General features: G+C 37.1%; 1 protein-coding gene across 1 annotated transcript in view; it reads right to left on the reverse strand.

The window, feature by feature from the left end:
* Positions 1–2,851: 2,851 nt before the first annotated feature.
* The window catches only part of LOC126418018 (lambda-crystallin), a 36,087-nt gene continuing 13,778 nt past the window's right edge, over positions 2,852–25,160 (reverse strand). Inside the window, exons 4-6 of the mRNA XM_050085161.1 lie at positions 19,779–19,936; positions 9,455–9,597; positions 2,852–3,133 (exon numbers count right to left, since the gene is read on the reverse strand). Of these exons, the coding sequence (XP_049941118.1) occupies positions 2,916–3,133; positions 9,455–9,597; positions 19,779–19,936 (519 nt within the window). The 3' untranslated portion in view covers positions 2,852–2,915. The remainder of the gene's footprint in view (positions 3,134–9,454; positions 9,598–19,778; positions 19,937–25,160) is intronic.

Below are 25,160 nucleotides of genomic sequence, written 5' to 3' on the forward strand. Positions count from 1 at the left end.
CCGCAGCCACTACAGGATCATGACTTAAGTAGAGCTGACACACAAATGAGAAAAGTGAATGGCTTAAATTAATTCACTTACTGTGGCTACAAGAACAGCTAAGCTTTCACATATAATATTGATCTCTAGGATTAATAAGCTACAACAGAAGCTATTTAACATGTGATATTGGTCTTTTTTTGCACATGTTACACACAAATGTGCCAGTAAAATTTAAATGTCTAAGGCTTCTAGGCTTGATATTGTTTGAAGTGGCTGGTCTTCAAAGTCTTAAGTTTCAAACGAGAGACAAACAATCTGTAATTTAAAAAATTCATTACACGTTCGTACACTTAACATAATTCATCTTGCGTATAAGGAAATTTACTTTGAAAGTAACGCTATTCAAATCACCATTTGCTATATTTTCCCAACACCTGTCAGAAATAGGTTTGTTTAGGTTGTTGCCAGAAAGAGCCAGAGAACAAGCATTACTGCGTGTGCACAGCTACAACAGCATAGGAAACCCGTATGTTCAAACATATAAAGCATTAAGAGGATATTACATTACGTCATAAAAGAAACAGAACATCAGAGGATATTCCAAGAGCTTCGGAATTTCGTAAACCATACTAAAATAGTTAATTCGGCTTGAAGTGCACATTCGCGTGTCCACATTCAGAATGGAGTAGGTCCCAACCTCATATTAAGCTTTTTGGGATGTAAATTTCTTGGAGCACCAGAACTGTACTATCTCATGTTTGGTTCTTTATTATGGCAAAATGCTGAACACGCTAGAAGATGAAAACGCGGAAATTCAGCGAACATCTGGAACTAGCCTATATTGTGGAATGAAACACTTCCTTTCAAATAAATTGATTGCCTCAGTGGAAAATACTAACAAAAGCCAAATTTCTTTAGTAAACAACAAAAATAACTTTGTTGTTCTGTAAGGTCATTATTGCTTGACTGCCAAAAATGTGGAAATAAAATCAGGAAACAAACTGACAATATATTTCAGCCTTCTGTAACTATGTGAATGTATTTTACTTAACTTTTTAGCTCCAGAAAATTTTTTCCAGTTAGCACCTGGCTTCAAGTAGCCAGAAGCGGAAGAAGGTACCGCTCACGTGGGACTGAAGTGCGCATGCACATGAGCCCGCTGGCATCTGCTCAAACGAACCTAATGTTAACAGATTGACGTCATGCCCATCGGAAGCAGTTCGTTGTGACGAAGTATTGCATAGTCTTTGCCCTAAGGCCTTTGACGTATTTTGCTATTGGCAGACACTTGTGTGTGCACGGTGCTTTGTTGTTGTTGTTGTTGTAAAGGGCACATTTCCTTTGCAATTAAAGTTTTATATTGTTTTTTTTCTCTCATTTATGTTTTATTGCTGCAGTATTGTTTTGCAGTTGAGAGATACAATGTTTTTTATTAGAGTGTCAGTTTTTATCAGTCAAATTTAACTGAAAATTAAAACCAGGCAAAATTCCCAGATCCCGAAAAATTCCCGGTTTTCGCCCGGATACAAAAATTCCCAGGGAGTATACACTCTGCACTATGGCTCCGACATCGGTAATGGACTTAGTGCTTGTAAATTGTACTAATTAATTAGGTAACTATGTACCAGAACCCAATCACTACAATGGTGCAGTGATAGGGCGGGGGGGGGGGGGGGGGGGGTGAAGAAAACACTTAACATCAGCCTTCCCTTGGTGTTTCCAAAGAATTTGTCTCATCTTTCCAGATAATGTGACAAAATGGAATAAACACAATGGCTTCATCCTCCTGAGGTCCTCGTCTGTTTCTGCCAGTTGCACAGTCAGTGGAGGACATCGGGGCCTCTGAATTTGCCACTGTGTAGCCATTCTTCTGAAAACCATCCTCATGTGTTCATCTTCTTGGTTGAGACCTCACTGTTGGACAGGAGGTGCAAGTCCTATGTAAAAATGTTTTGAGCTCCCTGTTCCTCTGTGCTAGGTGGTGATAGCAGTCAATGTGCAAGTATAACTGTGTGTGTGTTCTTACAGTATACACTGTGGTCCAATGTGCTGCCTTCTCTTATTTTAACATGACATGCAGAAAAGGGTGCACTCCATGTTCACATGGACTTCCATGGCAATATTGATTTCTGGGGTATCGAACTGAGATGTACGAGGAAATCATTCTGCTTCATTCTTCCAAGTGGCCATATGACAGAGGTTACCTCCTTACAAACACCTGGGAACCTGCACTTAGTTTTATTAAGAAGAGGAAGGAGATATCCCACAATGAACTCGCTTCAGGGACAGGTGGAGCAGCAACAGTGGATATGCCACCAGAAGGGGTGTGAACCTCTGACAGAGCAATGTGTCAGTGGGAGGAGGAGGAGGAGGAGGAGGAGGAGGGGAGTGGAGGAGGAGGGGAGGAGATGAGGCATGCTTGCCACCACCTCGGCGGAGACTGCATACAGAGTACTGGGCCAAAGGGAGGGGGGAAGGGGGGGGGGGGGGGGAAGGAGGAGATATAGGCCCTGAGCCAGCTCCAAGGCAATCACTTCCTGACTGCTCCACTTGTATAAAACACACACACACACACACACACACACACACACACACACACTCAGAGAGAGACTCCCAATGGGCAGGTGTACGACCTGCCCAATTTCTGCATTGGTCTTTACTCATTTTCCTACTGGAGAAAGACATATGTACCAACCATTAGTGTTGTAATGGTTCGTTCTCTCTCTCTCTCTCTCTCTCTCTCTCTCTCTCTCTCTCTGTGTGCGTGCGTGCGCGTGTGTGTGTGTGTGTGTGTGTGTGTGTGTGTGTGTGTGTGTGTGTGTGTGTGTGGTGGGGTGGCAGAGGCATACAATGAACAGAAGGAAAAATGTTTTGGAACTGGCAAAATATAGTTCATATAGTTAATTATTTACATATTATTGCACATTGTTGTTTCATTCAGTATTAGACATTTTCTTCTTCAGAGTAGAGAGATGTGTGAGGCACAAGTCACGCCATGCCCTTCGTTCTGGAAGTTTCTCTAGAGGAGTCATCTCACACAGTTGTTTATGAAGTTCTTTCACCACTGGACCTTCAAATTTTGGTGTGGGTCCCATTGTCATGGACACATCATATATTGTCTGACCATACCTATCACAGTAATTTTCCATACCTGAAACAGGAACAAGATTTTAAACTTTGTTGTTCATTTAGCTTAAGAATTTATGCTCCTTGCTTTCAAAGTATATATACATTATACTTAGAATAAATGACATTGCATCCGATTCAAATAAAGAATGTAGCCGTAAGGTTGCCTATGGTTTCCCCATCTTACTGAAAAATGTAATTCAGCCTTAAAAGAAAAAAAAAAAAAGTTTCGTAACAAAGCAAGATATTGTTAAACAGACCAGTGGGATATCACACAAAACATAATTGACTTCGGCTGAACTGGGTGGATGTGGGGTCTGTAGGACACAAATTCTAACACTGTGTTTTACATGGAAAGTCACTTCATCACTTAACACGATGCACTGTGTGAAAGTGCTGTCACTGCCAACAGCACTCTGTAGCTAGTCAGAAAGTGCCACAAATTTGCATTTCTCGTCATGACTTAGAGCCTGTAACAGCTATAGCTTGTAACAGCTTCATAACCAATCAATGTCTCAAAACAGGCTACATTCTTGTTGTACATATCTGTAACCCCCGATTGGCATGATAAGTTTATTTTGTTGGGCTATGTTGGAAAGCGGTCTGAATTTGTGTGTGTGACATTTCTTTAGATACAAACTACTGAGACCATCTGCAAATGTTTCATGCATTTGGAGGGTCAATTTGATACCTCAATCTGAAACATCTTTGCACTGTAATCACGGAATTACACTCCATCTGTTGAGAGGCCAGACAAACGTGTGGTTCCTGAAGAGGGGCAGCAGCCTTTTCAGTAGTTGCAGGAGCAACAGTCTGGATGATTGACTGATCTGGCCTTGTAACACTAACCAAAACGGCCTTGCTGTTGTGGTACTGCGAACGGCTGAAAGCAAGGGGAAACTACAGCCGTAGTTTTTCCCGAGGGCATGCAGCTTTACTGTATGGTTAAATGATGATGGCGTCCTCTTGGGTGAGGTAAAATAGTCCCCCATTCGCATCTCCGGGCGGGGACTACTCAAGAGGACGTCGTTATCAGGAGAAAGAAAAATGGCATTCTACGGATCGGAGCATGGAATATCAGATCCCTTCATCGGGCAGGTAGGTTAGAAAATTTAAAAAGAGAAATGGATAGGTTAAAGTTAGATATAGTGGGAATTAATGAACTTCAGTGGCAGGAGGAACAAGACTTCTGGTCAGGTGAATACAGGGTTATAAATACAAAATCAAATAGGGGTAATGCAGGAGTAGGCTTAATAATGAATAAAAAAAATAGGAGTGCAGGTAAGCTACTACAAACAGCATAGTGAACGTATTATAGTGGCTAAGATAGACACGAAGCCCATGCCTACTACAGTAGTACAAGTTTATATGCCAACTAGCTCTGCAGATGATGAAGAAATTGATGAAATGTATGACGAGATAAAAGAAATTATTCAGGTAGTGAAGGGAGACGAAAATTTAATACTCATGGGTGACTGGAATTCGACAGTAGGAAAAGGGAGAGAAGAAAACATAGTAGGTGAATATGGATTGGGGCTAAGAAATGAAAGAGGAAGCCGTCTGGTAGAATTTTGCACAGAGCATAACTTAATCATAGCTAACACTTGGTTTAAGAATCATGAAAGAAGATTGTATACCTGGAAGAATCCTGGAGATGCTAAAAGGTATCAGATAGATTACATAATGGTAAGACAGAGATTTAGGAACCAGGTTTTAAATTGTAAGACATTTCCAGAGGCAGATGTGGACTCTGACCACAGTCAATTGGTTATGAACTGTTGATTAAAACTGAAGAAATTGCGAAAAGGTGGGAATTTAAGGAGATGGGACCTGGATAAACTGACTAAACCAGAGGTTGTACAGAGTTTCAGGGACAGCATAAGGGAACAATTGACAGGAATGGGGGAAAGAAATACAGTAGAAGACGAATGGGTAGCTCTGAGGGATGAAGTAGTGAAGGCAGCAGAGGATCAAGTAGGTAAAAAGACGAGGGCTAGTACAAATCCTTGGGTAACAGAAGAAATATTCAATTTAACTGATGAAAGGAGAACATATAAAAACGCAGTGACTGAAGCAGGCAAAAAGGAATACAAACGTCTCAAAAATGAGATCAACAGGAAGTGCAAAATGGCTAAGCAGGCATAGCTAGAGGACAAATGTAAGGATGTAGAGGCTTATCTCACTAGGGGTAAGATAGATACAGCCTACAGGAAAATTAAAGAGACCTTTGGAGAAAAGAGAGCCACTTGTATGAATATCAAGAGCTCAGATGGAAACCCAGTTCTAAGCAAAGAAGGGAAAGCAGAAAGGTGGAAGGAGTATATAGAGGGTCTATACAAGGGCAATGTACTTGAGGACAATATTATGGAAATGGAAGAGGATGTAGATGAAGATGAAATGGGAGATACGATACTGCGTGAAGAGTTTGACAGAGCACTGAAAGACCTGAGTCGAAACAAGGCCCTGGGAGTAGACAACATTCCATTAGAACTACTGACGGCCTTGGGAGAGCCAGTCCTGACAAAACTCCACCATCTGGTGAGCAAGTTGTATGAGGCAGGCGAAATACCCTCAGACTTCAAGAAGAATATAATAATTCCAATCCCAAAGAAAGCAGGTGTTGACAGATGCGAAAATTACGGAACTATCAGTTTAATAAGTCACAGCTGCAAAATACTAACGCGAATTATTTACAGACGAATGGAAAAACTGGTAGAAGCTGACCTCAGGGAAGATCAGTTTGGATTCTGTAGAAATGTTTGAACACGTGAGGCAATACTGACCCTATAACTTATCTTAGAAGAAAGATTAAGGAAAGGCAAACCTACGTTTCTAGCATTTGTAGACTCAGAGAAAGCTTTTTACAATGTTGACTGGAATACTCTCTTTCAAATTCTAAAGGTGGCAGGGGTAAAATCCAGGGATCGAAAGGCTATTTACAATTTGTACAGAAACCAGATGGCAGTTATAAGAGTCAAGGAGCATGAAAGGGAAGCAGTGGTTGGGAAGGGAGTGAGACAGGGTTGTACCCTCTCCCCGATGTTATTCAATCTGTATATTGAGCAAACAGTACAGGAAACAAAAGAAAAATTTGGAGCAGGTATTAAAATCCATGGAGAAGAAATAAAAACTTTGAGGTTTGCCGAAGACATTGTAATTCCGTCAGAGGGAGCAAAGGACTTGGAAGAGCAGTTGAATGGAATGGAAAGTGTCTTGAAAGGAGGATATAAGATGAACATCAACAAAAAGTAAAACAAGGATAATGGAATGTAGTTGAATTAAGTCGGGTGATGCTGAGGGAATTAGATTAGGAAATGAGACACTTAAAGTAGTAAAGGAGTTTTGCTATCTGGGGAGCAAAATAACTGATGATGGTCAAAGTAGAGAGGATGTAAAATGTAGACTGGCAATGGCAAGGAAATCGTTTCTGAAGAAGAGAAATTTGTTAACATCGAGTATAGATTTAAGTGTCAGGAATTCGTTTCTGAAAGTATTTGTAGGGAGTGTAGCCATGTATGGAAGTTAAACATGGACAATAAATAGTTTGGACAAGAAGAGAATAGAAGCTTTCGAAATGTGGTGCTACAGAAAAATGTTGAAGATTAGGTGGGTAGATCACGTAACTAATGAGGAGGTATTGAATAGGATTGGGGAGAAGAGAAGTTTGTGGCACAACTTGACTAGCAGAAGGGATCGGTTGGTAGGACATGTCCTGAGGCATTAAGGAATCACCAATTTAGTATTGGAGGGCAGAGTGGAGGGTAAAAATTGTAGAGGGAGACCAAGAAATGAATACACTAAGCAGATTCAGAAGGATGTAGGTTGCAGTAGGTACTGGGAGATGAAGGAGCTTGCACAGGATAGATTAGCATGGAGAGCTGCATCAAACCAGTTTCAGGACTGAAGACCACAACAACAACAACAACAACAACAACAATACTTTGCAATATGTAAATTATTTCTGAAACACCCTGCATTTCATTCTCGTCACCATGTACTGTTAAAGGCACTTAATGTCTCCAAAAAAATTAGTACATACTCAAAACCTTGCAAACTTGGTATGTTGCACGTGGGGACAGTTAATGACCTACCAGGCACTTCAACCACACACACCTTATTGAAGCAGATAAGCAAATTAACTTTTGTGGAATATCATTATGAAGGGACAAGACAAGACTAGTATTGTGGGGCAGTCCCCAAGCTTCTGGGACTGAATAATTCAGTTAAATGTTTATACAGGGGTTAGGAAAACCCAATAAACAGGAATGGAAATTTCAATTTCGGCAAGGCTTGGGATCCAACATTCTGTTATTTCACTAACCATTTGATCTTGCAAGGATGAAATGGAAATGAAATGGCTCTGAGCACTACGGGACCTAACTACTGTGGTCATCAGTCCCCTAGAACGTAGAACTACTTAAACCTAACTAACCTAAGGACATCACACACATCCATGCCCGAGGCAGGATTCGAACCTGCGACCGTAGCGGTCAGGCGGTTCCAGACTGTAGCGGCAAGGATGAAATCACACACAGAACATATGCTGTAATGAACACTGCAAAACAAAATGCTCAACAGACAGAGAGAGTGCCAGGTAGTAAACTATTTTGAAGTAGTTACACTTTGGCAACAATTCTTCACAGTGCCTATTGAGTGCAAACAGTAAGCATACCAGTATGTAAGACCTTCACTTACAGCACTTAAAGATGGCTGAATCACTCGTCAAAACACTGCCCAAAAATAGAATCTCCAATGTAGTTATTACCTTAGCAATCCTATGTAAAGGATAGTTGCTACTCACTTATAACTCTCAGAATATATTAAGAAACATAGCTGGGCAGAATTTATTCAAACAATACAGATAAAAATTATTATTTAGTCTTGAATGACAAAAATATCTGATCAAACAAATATCCATTTACATCAATCAAAACATTAGACATTTTTGAATAGAAGGCAATACAAAAAAAGGTAAAGTTCAAAACATTTATTGCTCAGATACTTAGTTTTATACATGATAAATGTCCTTTTAGGTACTGTTATAAAAATTTTGAGAACTAGCTGTTCCCTGGACAGTTTACTTTATTTTGCAAACTGTTATTATTATTATTATTACTATTATTTTTATTGTTGTTGTTGACAACTACATGATATCTTCATTATTTTCAGTCCTAATGATAACAAGCAGTAATATTTAAAAATCACTGATCAACTTGAGTTCAGTCAGTTATGAAAAGCAAATTTCATCTACAAATAAATTGCTTAGCATCCAAATAAAGATAAAATACATCATTCTTAACTGTTAAGGATGCAAGAGTCTTATCTTCATTCAAATGAATATGACAATAAATAATAACTGGAGAGGAGATTATCAGCGACACTTCAGACACAAACAACATTTGTACGATGGCATACAAAAGAATCACCTGAAAAGAATTTGGCTACTAACAGTCAAACGAGCAAACTTGCCTTTCTCAGCACCTGTATTACTAAAACGTTATCCCAGAATCTGGTACCAGTCGCAGTGTAGGGGCAACAAAACTTCAATTTTCCATATTTCCCATAATTGACTGACTTTAAAAATTTTAAATGCTGTTATAATCTACACATTAAGAGGAATAACCTTATATTAAAAGCTTAGCAAAATAAGACAAGTATTACAGGTAGAAACTGTGTGTTTGTCTTGAGGCAATGTAGCTTATGGCATCCAAATACATGGATTTTATATATTCAGTATTTGAGAATGAGAGAACTTAGCGACTTCAGGTAAGCTTTAGACATAATTTCCAACCTTTCACAACTTCCCTCACTGACACCTTCAACAAAATTATTAAAGGAAAAAGTTTAATACTTATTATATTTTCACTGTTCATGCAGTCAGACTTTAGCATCAGGCATGACCTTTTAATTTTCTACTTCTTTAATAACCTTTTGTTATTTCTTTACTACTAACTCTCTTCATAACACACTTCGCAAACGGTACCTGCATAATTATATCATTGGATGCCACATATTTCAGGAGATACGTCATACATTTAGATGTGTGAAAAACTAGCTCTTCCTTAAAATGGAGTGGAAATTACCCACACTGTATTCATCCAGTCTTTCCTAATGAGATAATTCAGCAGCTTCCAACAGATATTAAGCATAATTTCAAATCTTTCCTAAACCTTTTCTCAGTTACATGCTTAAAGGCAAATACTTAACATATTAAGTCATTTGCAAAGAAATTAGACATTTGAAGCCATTTTATACAAAACAGTTCAAATCTTTAAATAATCAGCGGTGTACTGGTGTATTGCTAACTGGCATGTTGTAAGCATATAATGACAAACTGAATACATACCTTCGGCATTTAAATGAGCAGTTTCAAGAGGACCCAAGAAAGCATAACGCATTCCTAGACCCTCTGACATCACCTTATCAATGTCACTAACATTTAAAACTCCATCAGCAACCAAGCGGAGCACTTCATTCAATATGCAGTACCTGCAGAAAAGTAATACAATTTTAAACATGTATCATACAGTTTTATGGAAAAAAGGAGAAGAAGAAGACATCCACATAACAGATAGATTCGACATTAAACTGCAAGTTTTGAATTTTATTCAGTACAGAAATCAGTGTTATCTAACTTTTCACGTCGAGCAATTATTTCTCAGGACATGGAACAAGATGGCGGCGATTGAGAAGTTTAGAGAATTTGTGCCTCCAGTTATTTCGAATTTTCAAATGTTATCCGGCATCAATAGCAAGAAGATGATCAACAAAAGTGCTCCGCAAAGTTTCAAGTCTAGTGCCACGCAAAAAACCTGCAGTGAAAAATCATCCAAATCAAAATGTAAGTGTGTAACATGTGAAGTCCATCCTGACAAAGCAAAACTAGTTGAAACTATTAATTCGTTGCAAGAAATTGTGCGCAGATCCTCAGCAGAAAACAGAGTGTTAGCTGATAGACTCAAATGTCTTGAAAATGATCATGGAAAACTAAAAACCGCCGAGCAGGGCGTAAGTGAATTTGACAGAAATAAAGTGTGCACATTAACCGATGATTCCGTCGCCATTTCAAGTTTTCCAACACATTCTGGGTGTACCGGTAACGCAAACCATAGCGCAATCATTTCGTCGTCTTTAGTAATAAATTCTCCTGCCGTGCTCCAAAAAACGGTAGGCCTATCTACAAAAGATCAAATCGTGCACCATCTGAAAGAAAAGCTTGTTATTAAGCAAAATGTGGAACCTACACAACAGAGTCCGTGTAAAATAAAGTGTGCAGATATCGTAAATAGTGTTTCTTCTTCAGTAATCGCTCAAAAAAAAACAAATTCGATATCCTACTACAAAATGATGGTAATTGTGAAAAACAAACTTCTGCTGCTTACAATAAATTTGCTCCCAAGACCGCAAAGTTAACACAGGTTCATAGTTATCAAAAAAGGTTACCGAATGTGCAAAAACAGAATATATATACACAGCGAAACACGTTTCAAAACCTTCTAGCCCCAAAACTGTGATAAACAAAAAAATTTGTGTGCTTGGTGACAGTCATGGACGTGGAATTTCAGCACTATTTAAAGATAAATGTAATTTAATGGTAACAGGTTTTGTGAAGCCAGGAGTGCAGTTTTGTGAGGTAAATAAACTAACAAACTCTACTGATGTAGCTCACTTAAGTAATTGTGATTTTGTCGTGCTTCTAGGTGGTTCAAACGATATATATAGGAATGAAACAAAAGGGTTTGCAAAAGAAATGAAGGAATGCTTAAACAACCTATTACATACAAATGTACTTGTTGTTAACATTCCTCATCGTTACGATTTGCCTTCCTGGTCCCGTGTCAACCAAGAAATTTACATTGCAAACAAACTGATATCAGAAATATGTTCTACATTTCATAACGTAGAGATATTTGATACATACAATTTAGGAAGAAGATTTCATACAGCTCATGGACTACATTTAAATATGTTAGGAAAAGACCAAATAGTAGAAAAACTCCGAAATCATATCCTGAAGAAATCGGCCCCAAGTATCAAGATCGCCAAACAACCACAAATTACAAAATGGTTTAGGCCAAAAACAGAAGCTTTGATGGAAGCAAAACTGTGTCAACCGCTCAAAACCATCTCTGCTACTGAAAATTGCGTGCAAGAAGCCACACACAAAAATAAAATCTCGGCCAATTTTTTAGGGCAAGTGCTGTGTCAGAAATACCTTTAGAAAAGAAATTAATTAAACCCTTAACTGAAAAGTCACAAAGTCCATCATTTCTTGTATTACACCATAATGTCCAGTCATTCAGAAATAAGATTCAAATGCTGGAAGTGTTACTTCAGTCTCAAATAAATCCAGATGTAATATGTATTACCGAACACTGGCTGTCTAAAGAAGAAATTCAGTCAACCTCTATTCCAAGGTACTCATTAACAAGCTTTAATTGTAGGAATTTCTCCACACATGGCGGTACTGCTATATTTGTAAAGGACCAGATAAAATTCAGTGAGGTAGGCCTAAATGAACAGATTGCATTATCTGAAGATAAGGAATTTGAGCTTTCTATGGTTAAGCTGCCTGAACTAAACTATATAATTATAAATGTATACAGAGCACCAAGTAGTAATATTCCAAATTTTATGACCAAATTAGAAGTTCTGCTGAATAGTGTCAGCTCATTAAATATGAGAATAATACTTTGTGGCGATTTTAACATTGATTTATCAAAAAACAGTAATGCTAAACTTGATTTGTTAAACATGACCAAATCCTTTAATATGATCCCCACAATACACTCTCCAACAAGATCAACAGAGCATACTGATTCAATAATTGATCAAATCTTCATAACTGATACTGGTTACAAATTCACTGGAGAAGTACTGAGCATCGCATACAGTGACCATGATGCTCAGCTACTGAGCGTTGACATGGAAAATAGTACAATCAGCCCCAAAAAAGTATTTCAAAGAAGAAACTTTTCAGATGGCAATATTAGGATTTTTAACTTCCTATTAGCTAAGAAAAATTGGGACAGTGTTTACATGCGAACAACTGTTGATAATATGTTCTTAAGCTTCCATAAGACCTTCCTTTATTACTTTAATACAGCATTTCCTTTTGAAACAAAAACTTCAAGCAATCAAAATAGAAAGTCGTGGGTAACAAAAGGAATCAAAATTTCTAGTGAGAAACAGATTTCTCCAATATTGCTCCAAAAAATACATAGTCACTGAAGAATTTTCTGACTATTGTAAAGCCTACAAGAAAACTTATCTTAGAGTGATTAGACAGGCAAAACTTTTATGGAATGACAATTTCATAAGAAACTCTTCAAACAAAATGAAAGCTATGTGTAAAGTTATTAAAAAAGAAACTTGTAGTTCAACACCTAAAAAGGGAAACATTTCTCTAACACTTAATGACTAAGGTCACAGATCCATAACAGTTGTAAACAAGTTCAATTAATATTTCACCTCACTAGCAGAAGATCTCATTCAGGCAAACTGCAAGGTATCGTTCTTCAATTCCACCAATACGTCAAACAGCACTAATGTTTGTTTATGAAACAAACCCTGATGAAATTAGGAACATAATAAAATTGTTACCCAATAAAATCTCTAGTGGCTATGATGAAGTACCTGACTTCACATTAAAGGTGTGTGCTCCCCATATAGTAAAGCCATTATCAACCATCTACAACCAATCATTAAAAACTGGCATTTTTCCAGATGCTCTCAAAATAGCTAAAGTCTCACCATTACTAAAGGAAGGTTCCCCTGATTTAGTATCCAATTATAGACCATTATCCATATTAAGCATCTTTTCAAAAATCCTGGAAAAACTTTTTTATGACAGGCTTACTAATTTCATAAAAAAACCACGCACCAATCAGCATTCAACAACATGGTTTTAGTAAATCTTTATCCACCCAGACAGCAATTTTTGAACTGTTGGACCACATACTGAAATCAATTGACCAACATAATATAGCTGCAGGTATCTTCTTAGATCTCTCTAAAGCCTTTGACGTCCTAGATCATAAAATACTGCTTGCTAAATTGGAAAGAAGAGGAATAAGAGGTGTGGTTCACAACTGGTTATGCTCTTACCTACAAAACCGCAGACAGAAGGTATCACTTCAATACGATATTAATGTACAGAATAAAATAAATAACACAGTTTTCCTCTCGGAGGAAAGAACAATAAGATATGGTGTTCCCCAGGGTTCTGTTCTATGGCCATTACTTTTCGTCATTTACATAGATGATCTTGTTGAACGTATGAGCCCACAAAAAACTATCCTGTTTGCTGATGATACAAGCATAGTGTCGACTGGATCTAGCCCTGAATCCCTTCAGACAATATCTGATAACTCTATGAAAAAACTTTCTGAGTGGTTTAACAAAAATGGCCTAATTGTTAATAGTGGGAAAACTGCATGTATCAACTTCCATCTAATTCCTACATCCAATCAAAACACTATCCAAGTAAAGTTAAATAATGATAAAACTGAAAATGTAAATGCAACAAAATTTTCGGGTCTATGGGTCCAACAAAATTTAAAATGGGACACACACATAAACAACTTATCAAAGAAACTCTCATCATTGTGCTATGGACTAAGAATACTAAAATCTACTACAAGTAAATCCACACTAATGCAAGCATACCATGCGTAGTTCCACTCATTGCTACGCTAAGGAATCATCTTTTGGGGAAATTCAACTCACAGCACAAATATATTTAAACTGCAAAAAAAGAGCACTGAGGATAATCTGTGGCCTCAAAAAGCTGGAATCCTGTAAATGTCAATTTATAAAACTTAATGTTCTAAGCATCCCATCCCTATTCATTCAAGAAACAATCCTATTCACCAGGGAATACCTCTCAAGAACAGGCAAATTAATCCAAAACAATGATATACACGCTCATTATACCAGAGGGCAATCTAATATCCATCAAACTTTTTCAAGGACATCATCATACCAAAAATATATAACTCATCTGGGTGTCGTATTACACAATAAAATTCCAGAACAAATAAAAACTGCTCCATTCAGTACAAGAATTCCTGGAAATGAAAAATTATAAAGTTCCTTTGTAAAATACTGTGATTAGAGTAAAACATTCTGTAGGCAAAATAATAACCTAATTTCTACTATACACAACTATGTTTCAGTTTCACTTCCCAAAATTTTTTAACTCGCTTTTTGAATGTACAAGTACACATTCTATTAGTATTAAAACTTAATTGTCTGTGAAATCTCAATGTTAATTTCATGTTTAATGTAGTTTTTAAATGGCATTGTCCTTCTGTTGTGTTTCCAGTTGACATTTTCACTATTCTGTAATCTCAGTGATTATTTGTGTAAATTTAAAGTAGCACTACATTGCCTACATGTTTCTTAGTTCCCCATGTAAATTGTTTGTATTCTCTGTATGTGAAGTTACTATATTCATCAATGAACAATTTTGTGTACATTTTTTTAAATGGCAGTCCATTGCCTATTTTTTTCTTCTCCAAACTACATATTTGTTAAGAAAAATGACTTGTCCTATATCATGTGTACTTTGTACAATATGTGATCCACAGGATAAATAAATAAATAAAAATACAAAAGTTACAACTGCTTTTCCTAATGTCAAAATTTGTAAAGTGACACTTATAGCGACATTCCCTGCTTTCTTTATTTCTTCGTTTGTCGATGTACTGCGTTGCTACACTGGCTGAAAAGTGGGTTGTGGAAGTACAACACTGACTACTTTACATGATGTAGCCGACAGGTGCAAATTTGCGTTTTACATTTCTTTACTTTCACTTTCCTTATTATGCTGTCTGTCAGACAAAAAGAAGAAGTTGTTAATCTGTGGTGATTTCAATGCAAATCTTCTAAGCAATTCTGATAGGAAAAGTGAATTAGAAATGTTATTAATGACATAACTTATAGCTCAAGACAGTAGCACTAATAGATTATGTATTTGCATGGCAAGAGGATGTAAGCTTTCCCTGTGATAAATGGATAATCAGATCATGATGCACAATTTATTAACTTACTAAACCTAGCAGGGTGTACTGTTCAGAAATCATTAAGTGAAAGTGTAAGGTTGCTCAACCCGGTATCTACAGAATACTTCAGAGAAAGTTTAAGAAATGTTACTTGTGGAGATGTATATAATGATAAATGCAAAATATTTCTTGATAAATTTATATCCCTTGTGAACATTGTTGCCCAAAAGAATTACTAAAAGTAACACCAAACACATTTCAAAGAAACCTTGGTTTCTACAGGTATTACAAGTTTCTTCAGAAAGAAAAAGAAAACTACGAGACAGCAGTAATTAGTAAAGACTCGGAAGTAATTTTACACTTTAAAAATTATTGTAACATACAGGGAGAAGTTGTCAGAAAATCAAGAAATATATACATCAGAGTTGAAATTAACAACTCGGCAACAAAATCAAATCAATACAGAATGTTGTAAGAAGGGAGACAGGAATAGTAACACTAGGGTTGGTAGTATTACTATTAAATTATTAGTGTAGGTGAAAAAATTGGTAAGAATAGTTCAAAAGAAAAAGCCAAGCAGTACATGCAAAAGTCAGTTTTGAGAAATCCTAGTCAGATTAATTTTCACCTTAGAACCTCTTGTGAAATGAGGAAAATCATTAAATCTTTGAAAAATAAATGGTTTGTTGGAGGAGATGACATCTCTAACAAGATATTAAAACAATGTGGAGCAGTTACAGCTGATATTCTGAGTCACATATGTAATCCATCATTAACTCAAGGTATTTTCCGGGACAGGTTAAAACATGCTGTTGTCAAGGCTCTCTACAAAGAACAGGAAACCACAGATGTCAATAATTATCGACCAGTATCCTTGCTTACAGCATTTTCAAAAATTGTCAAAAAAGTAATGTACTCAAGTGTGGTTAGACATCTCAGCAGTAATGGGATACTTAGTAAATCACAGTTCGGATTTCAAAATTGCTTTTCCACTGAGACAGCAATATAAAATTTCACTGCCCACATTAAAAAGTAAAATGTCACCTATACGAATTTTCTATGACTTATCCAAAGCATTTGATTGTTTGAACCATAACATTATGTTCCAGAAATTACAATTCTATGGTATAAATGGAACAGCATACGAGTGGTTTAAGTCATACATATATAAGTGGCAGTCTTAACAGTTTCTTCTCTCAATTCCTAGGAAAATAAGCATCTGTGGACTCCACATATGACGATTAAAATGCTCAATTTTCAATTATCTATTGATACAATCAGTTCTGATTTGATAGCATTTCATTTCATGAAGTTTAGGATTGGTTTCTCAAAGCCAGAGGGGTGTCGAGTAAAAATATCCAGGAGTCTTTCATTTTAGGTTGTAAACAAGTGACCTGCCAAATATGAGCCAAATCATTTGGCTGTGTCTGAGGCCTATCACTTATCAGTAACACACTTACACTTATTATCAAAAGTATGATTGTATGAGGTATCAAGCAAAATTTGGGAATCAACTGGCAATTTCATAGTAGACAGGACACAGTGTGTTATCTTGGATGGAGAGTCATCTAAAGATGAAGTAACTTTGGGTGTACCAGGGAAGTGTGCTGGGACCATGGCTGCTTGTGTTGTACATTGACCTTGCAGACAATGTTTATATTAACCCCAGACCTTACACAGATAATGCAGCTCTGCTTATAATAAAGTATACAGGCTGAAAAAAACTGCACAAATATTCAATCAGATCTTGATAAGGTTTCAAAATGGTGTAAAGACTGGCAATGTACATTAAATGTTAAGAAATGTGAAGTTGTATACTTAAAAAAAAAAAAAACGACTGCAATATCAATGAGAGAGAGAGAGAGAGAGAGAGAGAGAGAGAGAGAGAGAGAGAGAGAGAGAGTTGTAATCAGTCGAGTCATGAAGATACCTGTATGTAACAATTTGTAGGGATACAAAATGTAACATTCATATAAGCTCAATCATAGAAAAGCAGGTTGCAGGCTGCACCTTATTGCTAGAGTATTATGGATATCCAATCGGTCTACAAATGAGATAGCTTAGAAAATGCTCACATGACCAATACTACCCTAGAATATTACTCAAGTGCGTGGGACCAGTACCAAACAGAACTACCAGGGCACCCTGAAAATATGCAGAGAAGTGCAGCACAAATGGTCACAGATTTGTTTCATCGATGGAAGTGTGTCTCAGAGTTGCTAAAAGACCTGAACTGGCAGTCGCTTGAAGATAGATGCTAATTATCCCAGGAAAGTGTAATTAGAAAGTTTCTAGAATCAGCTTTAAATGGTCACTCCATACAGTGAAATGGGAAGATGCCCTAATAGCTGGTACAATGGAAAGTACACTGCCAAGTGGTTTGCAGATAACTGATCTAGATTAAGAAAACCATTTTGGATTCCTGTGGCAGACAGAAACAGTCGAGATGTATATTTTGTTAATATACCAATCAACTGCCTGCATTTCAATCTTTTTTGACTGACCTCTTACATACAAGGTGACTCACAAAGATATGCAAGTATTTCAATATGTTATTCCACAAGTAAAACTAAAGAAAAAAGTTCATATAAAATAAGGTCCACAAACGTTTAGTTATGGAGATACGGCTAACAAAAGATTTTACCTGGAATTTAGTAACTTTGCTAATATGAAGCCATCACAAATCTGTACGAGGTTAAAATAAAGCACGATTTCCATTTATTTTGTTGTTATTGGTCTGGTGAATCTAATATAAGATGTCCCAGACATGTATCTCAGTAGCTTTCCAGAACATCCCAAGAAGCAAAGATTATTATACAAGAAAATTTGTTTACTTTCCATTAAGAATGTAGAAACATTTATGTAATTGTTGGCAATTGTTAGCGAGTTCTGTCACTCGTTTTCTAACCTTGAAACGAGTTAGTTTTCTGTATTGTTCAGTGAAAGAACATAATAACAACAGTGAATTTAAGTGAAACCAGATAGTAACTGTTGTGGTATGTAGATTATTTATGAAATAGAGATGCCTTTCAAATTTACAACAGAGGAATACGTCGATATGGTGTTTATTTGTGCCAAATGTGATGGTAATGCTATGGCTGCAGTTAACAAATATCGTGTACATTATCCAACTCTGAGGATTCTGAATATTCTGGGAGACAGGTTATCTACCTAACCGAAACAAGCAAAAACATCTGTTCCTACATGTGCAGCTAAATTCATTGAACTCTGTGAAGACATTTTCGAACATTTATTGTAAATATATTGTGAAATTGTATGTACACTACAAAACTTCTGTAACACTGAACTTTGTTTTTTCTGGTTTAACATGAATTAACATGTGTAATGGTATTAATAAAAGCGGATTATCTGACACATTCATACAGTTTCAGATAATGTTGTTACCATCATTTTTCCAAAATTCAATCATCTACCATTTCTGTTGAAAACTTTGTGCATTGGTATGGAATTTAAAAAACAAATTGGGCAAAGTATTTAATAATATAAAAATTTTATAAAATTACTTCTTTGCTTCTCTGGATGTTCTGGGAAACTATGGCAGATAAAAGTCTGGGACATGTTTTATTAGATTCACCAGATCAATAACAAAATAAATGGAAATTGTGCTTTACTTTAACCTCTTACAGTTATGCAATGGCTTCATATTGGCGAAGTTTCTAAATTTCAGGCAAAAAATCTTATTAGCCATAACTCCGTAACTAAGACCTATGTTTATATGAACTTTTTTCTTTAGTTTTACTAGTAGAATAACATATTACAAAATTTGCATACCTTCGTGAATCACCCTGTATTTAAGAGGGAAAGCTCTAGCTTCACGGTTCACACTGAGCAAGGTTGTGCAGTGGCTAGCACACTGGATTCACCTTCAGGAGAATGACTGTTTCAAACCTATTTCTGGCCATCCTGATTTAGGTTTTTGCTATGATTTCCTAAACTGCTTCAGGCAAATGCCAGAATGGTTCCTTTGAAAGGGTACAGCTGACTTCCTTCCCCATCCTTCCCTAATCCGATGAGACCAACGACTTCTCTGTTTGGTCCCCTTCCCCAAATCAACCAACCAACCGTCTAGGGTTCACAGGTTTAATTTAGGCTTTGGGAAAGATAACTGATCCTTAATGTAAACCAAATACCTGAATAATGGCAAGCTACTATTTGTCTACGACTTATTTCCTGTTAATTGTTTCATATTTACCACACACATGCCTTCATAACAAAGTGACATATGAAAACATTTGTCTCAAGGGCTGTCTACTTCTAAAGACATTCCTAGCAGTTACATTCCACAGTTGTGTCACATTACAAAAACAAGGTATCCATCAAAGAATTTAAAATTTTCTTACAAGTACAACTGATGACAAAAGCCTTAGAAGAACAGAAGTAAGAGAGGTTTGTTTTAAGTAATTGGTTTTACAACAACGGTAACAATTTTATATTAGAAGGAAAAGGTAGGAAACAAACTTTAAACATGAAACAAGATGTTTACAGTACGTAGGGTTCTTTAATCCAAATCTTCACGTGTCTTGATAATTGCTCTCTCTCTCTCTCTCTCTCTCTCTCTCTCTCTCTGTGTGTGTGTGTGTGTGTGTGTGTGTGTGTGTGTGTGTGTGTGTGTGTGTGTGTGGGCGCGCGCAGGAGGGTACTTACTGGATTCTATTCAGTGCAAAGCCTGGAATTTCCTTTGTAAGGCAAACTGGAGCTTGGCCAATTTCTTCCATGATAGCCCTTGTACGAGGAATAATTGCTGGATCAGTCCAGGGAGCTGGTACTATTTCAACCAAAGGAACATAATATGGGGGGTTCACCTGTAAGAAGAACAAAATTTAAAAAATGAAATACCATATAGCTGTGAGACAGAGAAAAGATTGAGAACAATGTTCAAGGGAAAATTTTTTGAACTGCAAAAATGTTTTATCATCATTAACACTAAGGTATGAAAACAGGCAAGCAGTTGACAACAGAAATCTGGGTTTAACACTAAGGTAAAATATAAATAAAAAATCAGAAATCTTAATACGAGTCCATCATATTTTGTTGAACACTCCATGAATGCAGTTCAGAAACGCTAACCAACAGGAACACTTATGGCATAAATACCACAGTTGAGAAAAGCCCTGGTATTAAAAAAAATAAACAAGTGAGTAAAATGGTTTTTTATGGATTTTTATTGTTTTTTAGGATTTTGCTTGTACTGACAAATAGTTCAATTTAAATTCCTATGTTTAATTTATTCAAGACACTACAACTACTTTACTAGTGCCTCATTCCTTGACCTGTCTGTACTGCATCCATTGGGGGATCTTCTCCATCTATGGACTTGGTTGATCATAATTATGAAATAATTTAAGAGAGAAAGGATCCGAGAAATTAGTGAAGATCTACCAATTTCTGCATGCTTCCAAAAAGTAATAAATTCTACTAAACAAATATCACACTTCTACATCACATTATAGTTTTTTCTGGAAGTGCAAATATTATCTGTGTTTCTTGCACTGCATGAAAAGTTAAAAGAAAACATTAATAAAACACATTCTTGTGACAATTAATAGTTGCCTTCAATAAATATGATGGCTCTTTTTAATCTGTATAAAGCTAACTATGTAATATTTTGTTTGCTAATTGAATTTCCATAATCAAATATACATTCATCTTGAGAAAAAACATAGGAGTTTTAACAACTAGAGATAGGATGTTTATCTTCACAGGTCTTGTGCGTTATTATGTTCTGCAGAAATTATTATATATCAGTCATCTTGGTTCACCAGGTGCCCTGTTGCCTAGTAGGCACAGGATCCGCTATGGGCCATGATAACTTGTTCCGTGCACAATGCCATCGATGCTTATAGGGTGCTAATGGTGTCCTGCAGTATGGCCATCCATGCTGCATTCAGCTGATTTCAAATTTCACTTGTGCTGGTTGGCATCGGGTCACAGAACTGCACCCGTTGTTTCACTATAGCCCACACATTTTCGATTGGTGACATGTCTGGGTCTGGTGATCTAGCGGGCTAGGGCCAAAGGGTGACATCCTGTGACACCAAGAAGGCACGTGTTCATACAGCAACACGTAGTCATGCATTGTGTTGCTGAAAAACGGCGTCTGGGATGTTGTGTAGAAAGGATATGGTTACGGGTCGCAGTATGTCATTCACTTAGGTCACACTGGTCACACACCAACTGCGATTTGTGGTTGTAGCCAATAGCAGCCCACACCATAATGCCACGAGTTGTGCGAATGCAGTCAGTGTGATGCTACTCACACTGTGTATGGTGAACCAAAGTGCAGCCATAATTTTCAAACAAAAAGATCCTGGATTTGTCCGAAAACACTATCCGATGCCACTCCTGTCCCCAGTGACATTGTTCCATACACTACTGCCATCTAGCACGTTTCTGCACATTCGCCAAAGGTACGAGAAGTGGATGACACGAACGTAACAAATGCCGTAATAAAAGGAAAAGAACTGGCACCCCTGATAGTGTACGATGTGTTATACTGTTCTGCTGTTGTGCTAGAGCCGAGGATGCAGATCTGTCTTGCAATTCCATTCGGATGAGATGTCGATCTTCTAGGTGGGCAGTGCGGTCTGACCCATGTTGTCATGTTCTACAGCCTTCTGTGAATCATTCTGTAGACACCCGTTGCACTGCCAAAACACTTCGGCCCACATGAGCAGCAATTTCCTGGATGGATGCACCACATTCTCTCATGCCAATAATGCACCCTCTTTTGAATTCTCTGATTTGACAGTAGCATCCAAGCAAGTCTGCGAGGCATCCTGTATGTCTGCTTAAGTCACATTGATCCATTATGTTTGGTTTATAGTGACAACGAGAGCCGCAGGCACACTTTCCCAGTACTTGACATTCCACTGTGATATCCATGTTGACCCTGAACCCATGGGGCAACATGCTTCAAATGCTACTCATTTCTGCAGAACATACTAATGTATATAGCCTCTGAATATGAATGTCCTATCTCTAGTCATTTCGGAACGCTAGTGTAGTTGGTTTTTATGGTGTCTTTTTCTAAATTACTTTTTGTGTCTTAACAAGATGTCACAATTTTAAAATTTCCATTAACTGCCACCTGTGATAGTCTCTATAAATGGTGGTCATATGCAACAATTTCATAAACAGGGCTGTTGCTATCATCAGGTACAAATAGGGCGGTAAAATTTTAAGGGTGGCCCATGGTAAGGAAAAATTAATTTCAAATCAGCCAGCGAAAAAATTGAGCAAACCATGAGAAGAAATGAAAAAGAGGAAAAGCTAAAACATCAAACTGTTTTCAAAAGCATTCACAACAATTACATAACAAGTCTTTACTAACTTTGACAAAAGTAAACACATTGCCTCTACCTAGCCCAAAACTAAAGCAACTGCTACCGAGTACAAAATGGAAACAAAGATAATCTCAATTCATCTCTGTCGAGCATTGCAGCAAGGTCCATGCGCTGGCTTGCAATCAAGTTGCAACCTGGTACCACAACTCCCTCAGTCCTTTTTGTTTTTGTCTCTGCAGATCATTTGTCAAGTATCAGTTCTATTCATTGGTTCTGTTGATGTTTTTAGTTCTACTATTTTCTGTGGATAATTGATCACATATTCACAAACTAGGTTTTGTACTTCTCTTTCAACATATCTAAAACGAGTAAAAGGTAAATGCAGTTCATCATAATCATACATAAAAATGAGTTGGTGTCAGTTAAATCTGTCTCAGAGACTTGCAGCATGAGAAATGAACTACATTGTCTTTTCTTAAACATATTAGCTGTCATTTCCTTAAATTTTGACATGTGCGCAAATAATAAAAAGAAGAGACTCATGACTTTTTATCAGTTGGACATAATTGCTGAAACTGTTTTAAAGAAACTATGAACTGAGCATAAAAACTGAGGACTGTCCCCAGGAAATTAAGATGTCTGGTCACTTTAGTTTAATGGTTAAAAGTACAACAACAGTTTTGCATTGTTGTGCCGTTGGATGTTGCTGGTGGTGGAAATGGGGATGGATATCGGGGAGACCAATCATAGTAAAAAAAGAAGGGGTGTTATTTTTCAGTTCTGTCCTAGCATGGCAAAACACTTAGCAATGCCTCTGTTTGTAAAGAAACTGTTGCCAACATACTGCACACCTCATCTTACGACAATTTTCATGAACAAGGGACACTATAAGATTTTAAACTAATTAAACATTAATCATGGAACACACTGTAGTTTTTCGTGTGCTATACATTTGTAAAACCCGCTCAGTTTTTAATTTCATGTTCAATAATTCTTATTTTACAACTATGAAATTTATAACTCTGCTTTCTTACTACTAATTAATAAGAAATGTTGCTACCCAGTAAGTTCATTTCACTTTCATACACTCAGAAAATCACTCTCAGAATTTTAAGTATTGTTGTGTGAAACATATGTGGACTGTTGCTTCCTCCTTATTGGTCCAATGCCTGAATACCATAACCATGGGAATACAATATAAAAGTTCGTAAGACCCTGCTAACATTTTTTAAGACTCATCTCTTACAGTCCACTGTCTTCATTGAACTTTCTAGTACTCGCACTTCTGAGTTTTTCTTTAACTCTGTTCCTAGCAAATTTAATAATTTCTTTCCTATTGTACAGCATGTTCTTATAGTTTTCCTTCCAAACCCCTTGGCAACACTAATGTCCTCAACTTACATCCTCACTTCTTGTTTTAAATTTCCCACATTTTGTAACCACATCTCAGATTTCATCACACATAACAGTATCCAAACAATAACCAAAATCTGTTGCACTATTTCTTGCACTGTAACAAGCTATGTACTGTTAGCTTCTCAGACAAAACTTGTGATACAACACAGGAAATAAAAACCATTCTGTCTTTAATATGATATTTAAGAATGATGTAATACGCAGACACACAAAGGCTGTGGGACTGATGTTATGTAGTAGTGTGATTCACAGAAATCTTTATGTATTTCGACTACATTCTCTCCAACAGTTGGTTAAGGAAGTCAACTCTGAACGGAAGTGTCCTCAAATTTTCTGTTTTATACAGAAACTCTGAAGTACCTTCACATGGTAGAGCACTGAACAGCCTTCTCTAAGCAGTGGAGACATTTCCTCAAATCACTAAACGAGTGGCAGTCCACAAGGACAATTGTTCCCCAGAACTGGTTACTATTCTTCTAGCCAACACTGTCACATCCACCGACAGCAACTCTCAGCAGCAATGCATGTTTGAACATGTTCTGATAGGAAAATAAGCACGATACATTTGTAGACTTGGAACATCACTTTGAGGAACAAATTTCTACTTATTTTCTATATACATCTAACCACACAGTCTGAGGCGCCTTGTCACCGTCCGTGTGGCTGCTCCCGTTGGAGGTTCGAGTCCTCCCTGGAGAGAGAGAGAGAGAGAGAGAGAGAGAGAGAGAGAGAGAGAGTGTGAGTGTGAGTGTGAGTGTGAGTGAGTGTGTGTGTGTTTTGCACGTTTTTTGTCCATAGCATAAGTTTAATTTAAGTTAGATTAAGTAGTGTGTAGGCTTAGGGAACGATGACCTCAGCAGTTTGGTCCCGTAAGACCTTACCACAAATTTCCAATTTCTATATACATCTACAAGACTATTCAGAAATTCACACTCAAATTCTTGGGCAGATGGTTCAGAGAACAACTTTTGGACTACTTCTCAACCATTCCTCTCTCAAATAGCACCTGGGAGAAATGAATATCTAAATCTTTCCATGCGAGAGCTGATTTCTCTTATTTTATTACAAGAGTCATTTCTTCCTATGTAGCTGGGAATCAATAAAATATTTCCACACTCAGTGCAGAAAGTTGGTGATTGAAATTTTGTAAAGAGAGCTCACAGCAACAATAAATACCTTTGTTCTAATGATTGCCACCCCGACTTGCCCCTCTAATCCAAGAGACACTTTCCCCTATTTCACAGTAATACAAAACAAACTGCCCATCTTTGAACTTTTCTGATGTCCTCTGTTAATCTCATCCAGTAAGGATCCCCAGGCAAGCATA

This window comes from Schistocerca serialis, chromosome 1, assembly GCF_023864345.2.
Source record: "Schistocerca serialis cubense isolate TAMUIC-IGC-003099 chromosome 1, iqSchSeri2.2, whole genome shotgun sequence".
Taxonomy (NCBI): Eukaryota; Metazoa; Arthropoda; class Insecta; order Orthoptera; family Acrididae; genus Schistocerca; species Schistocerca serialis.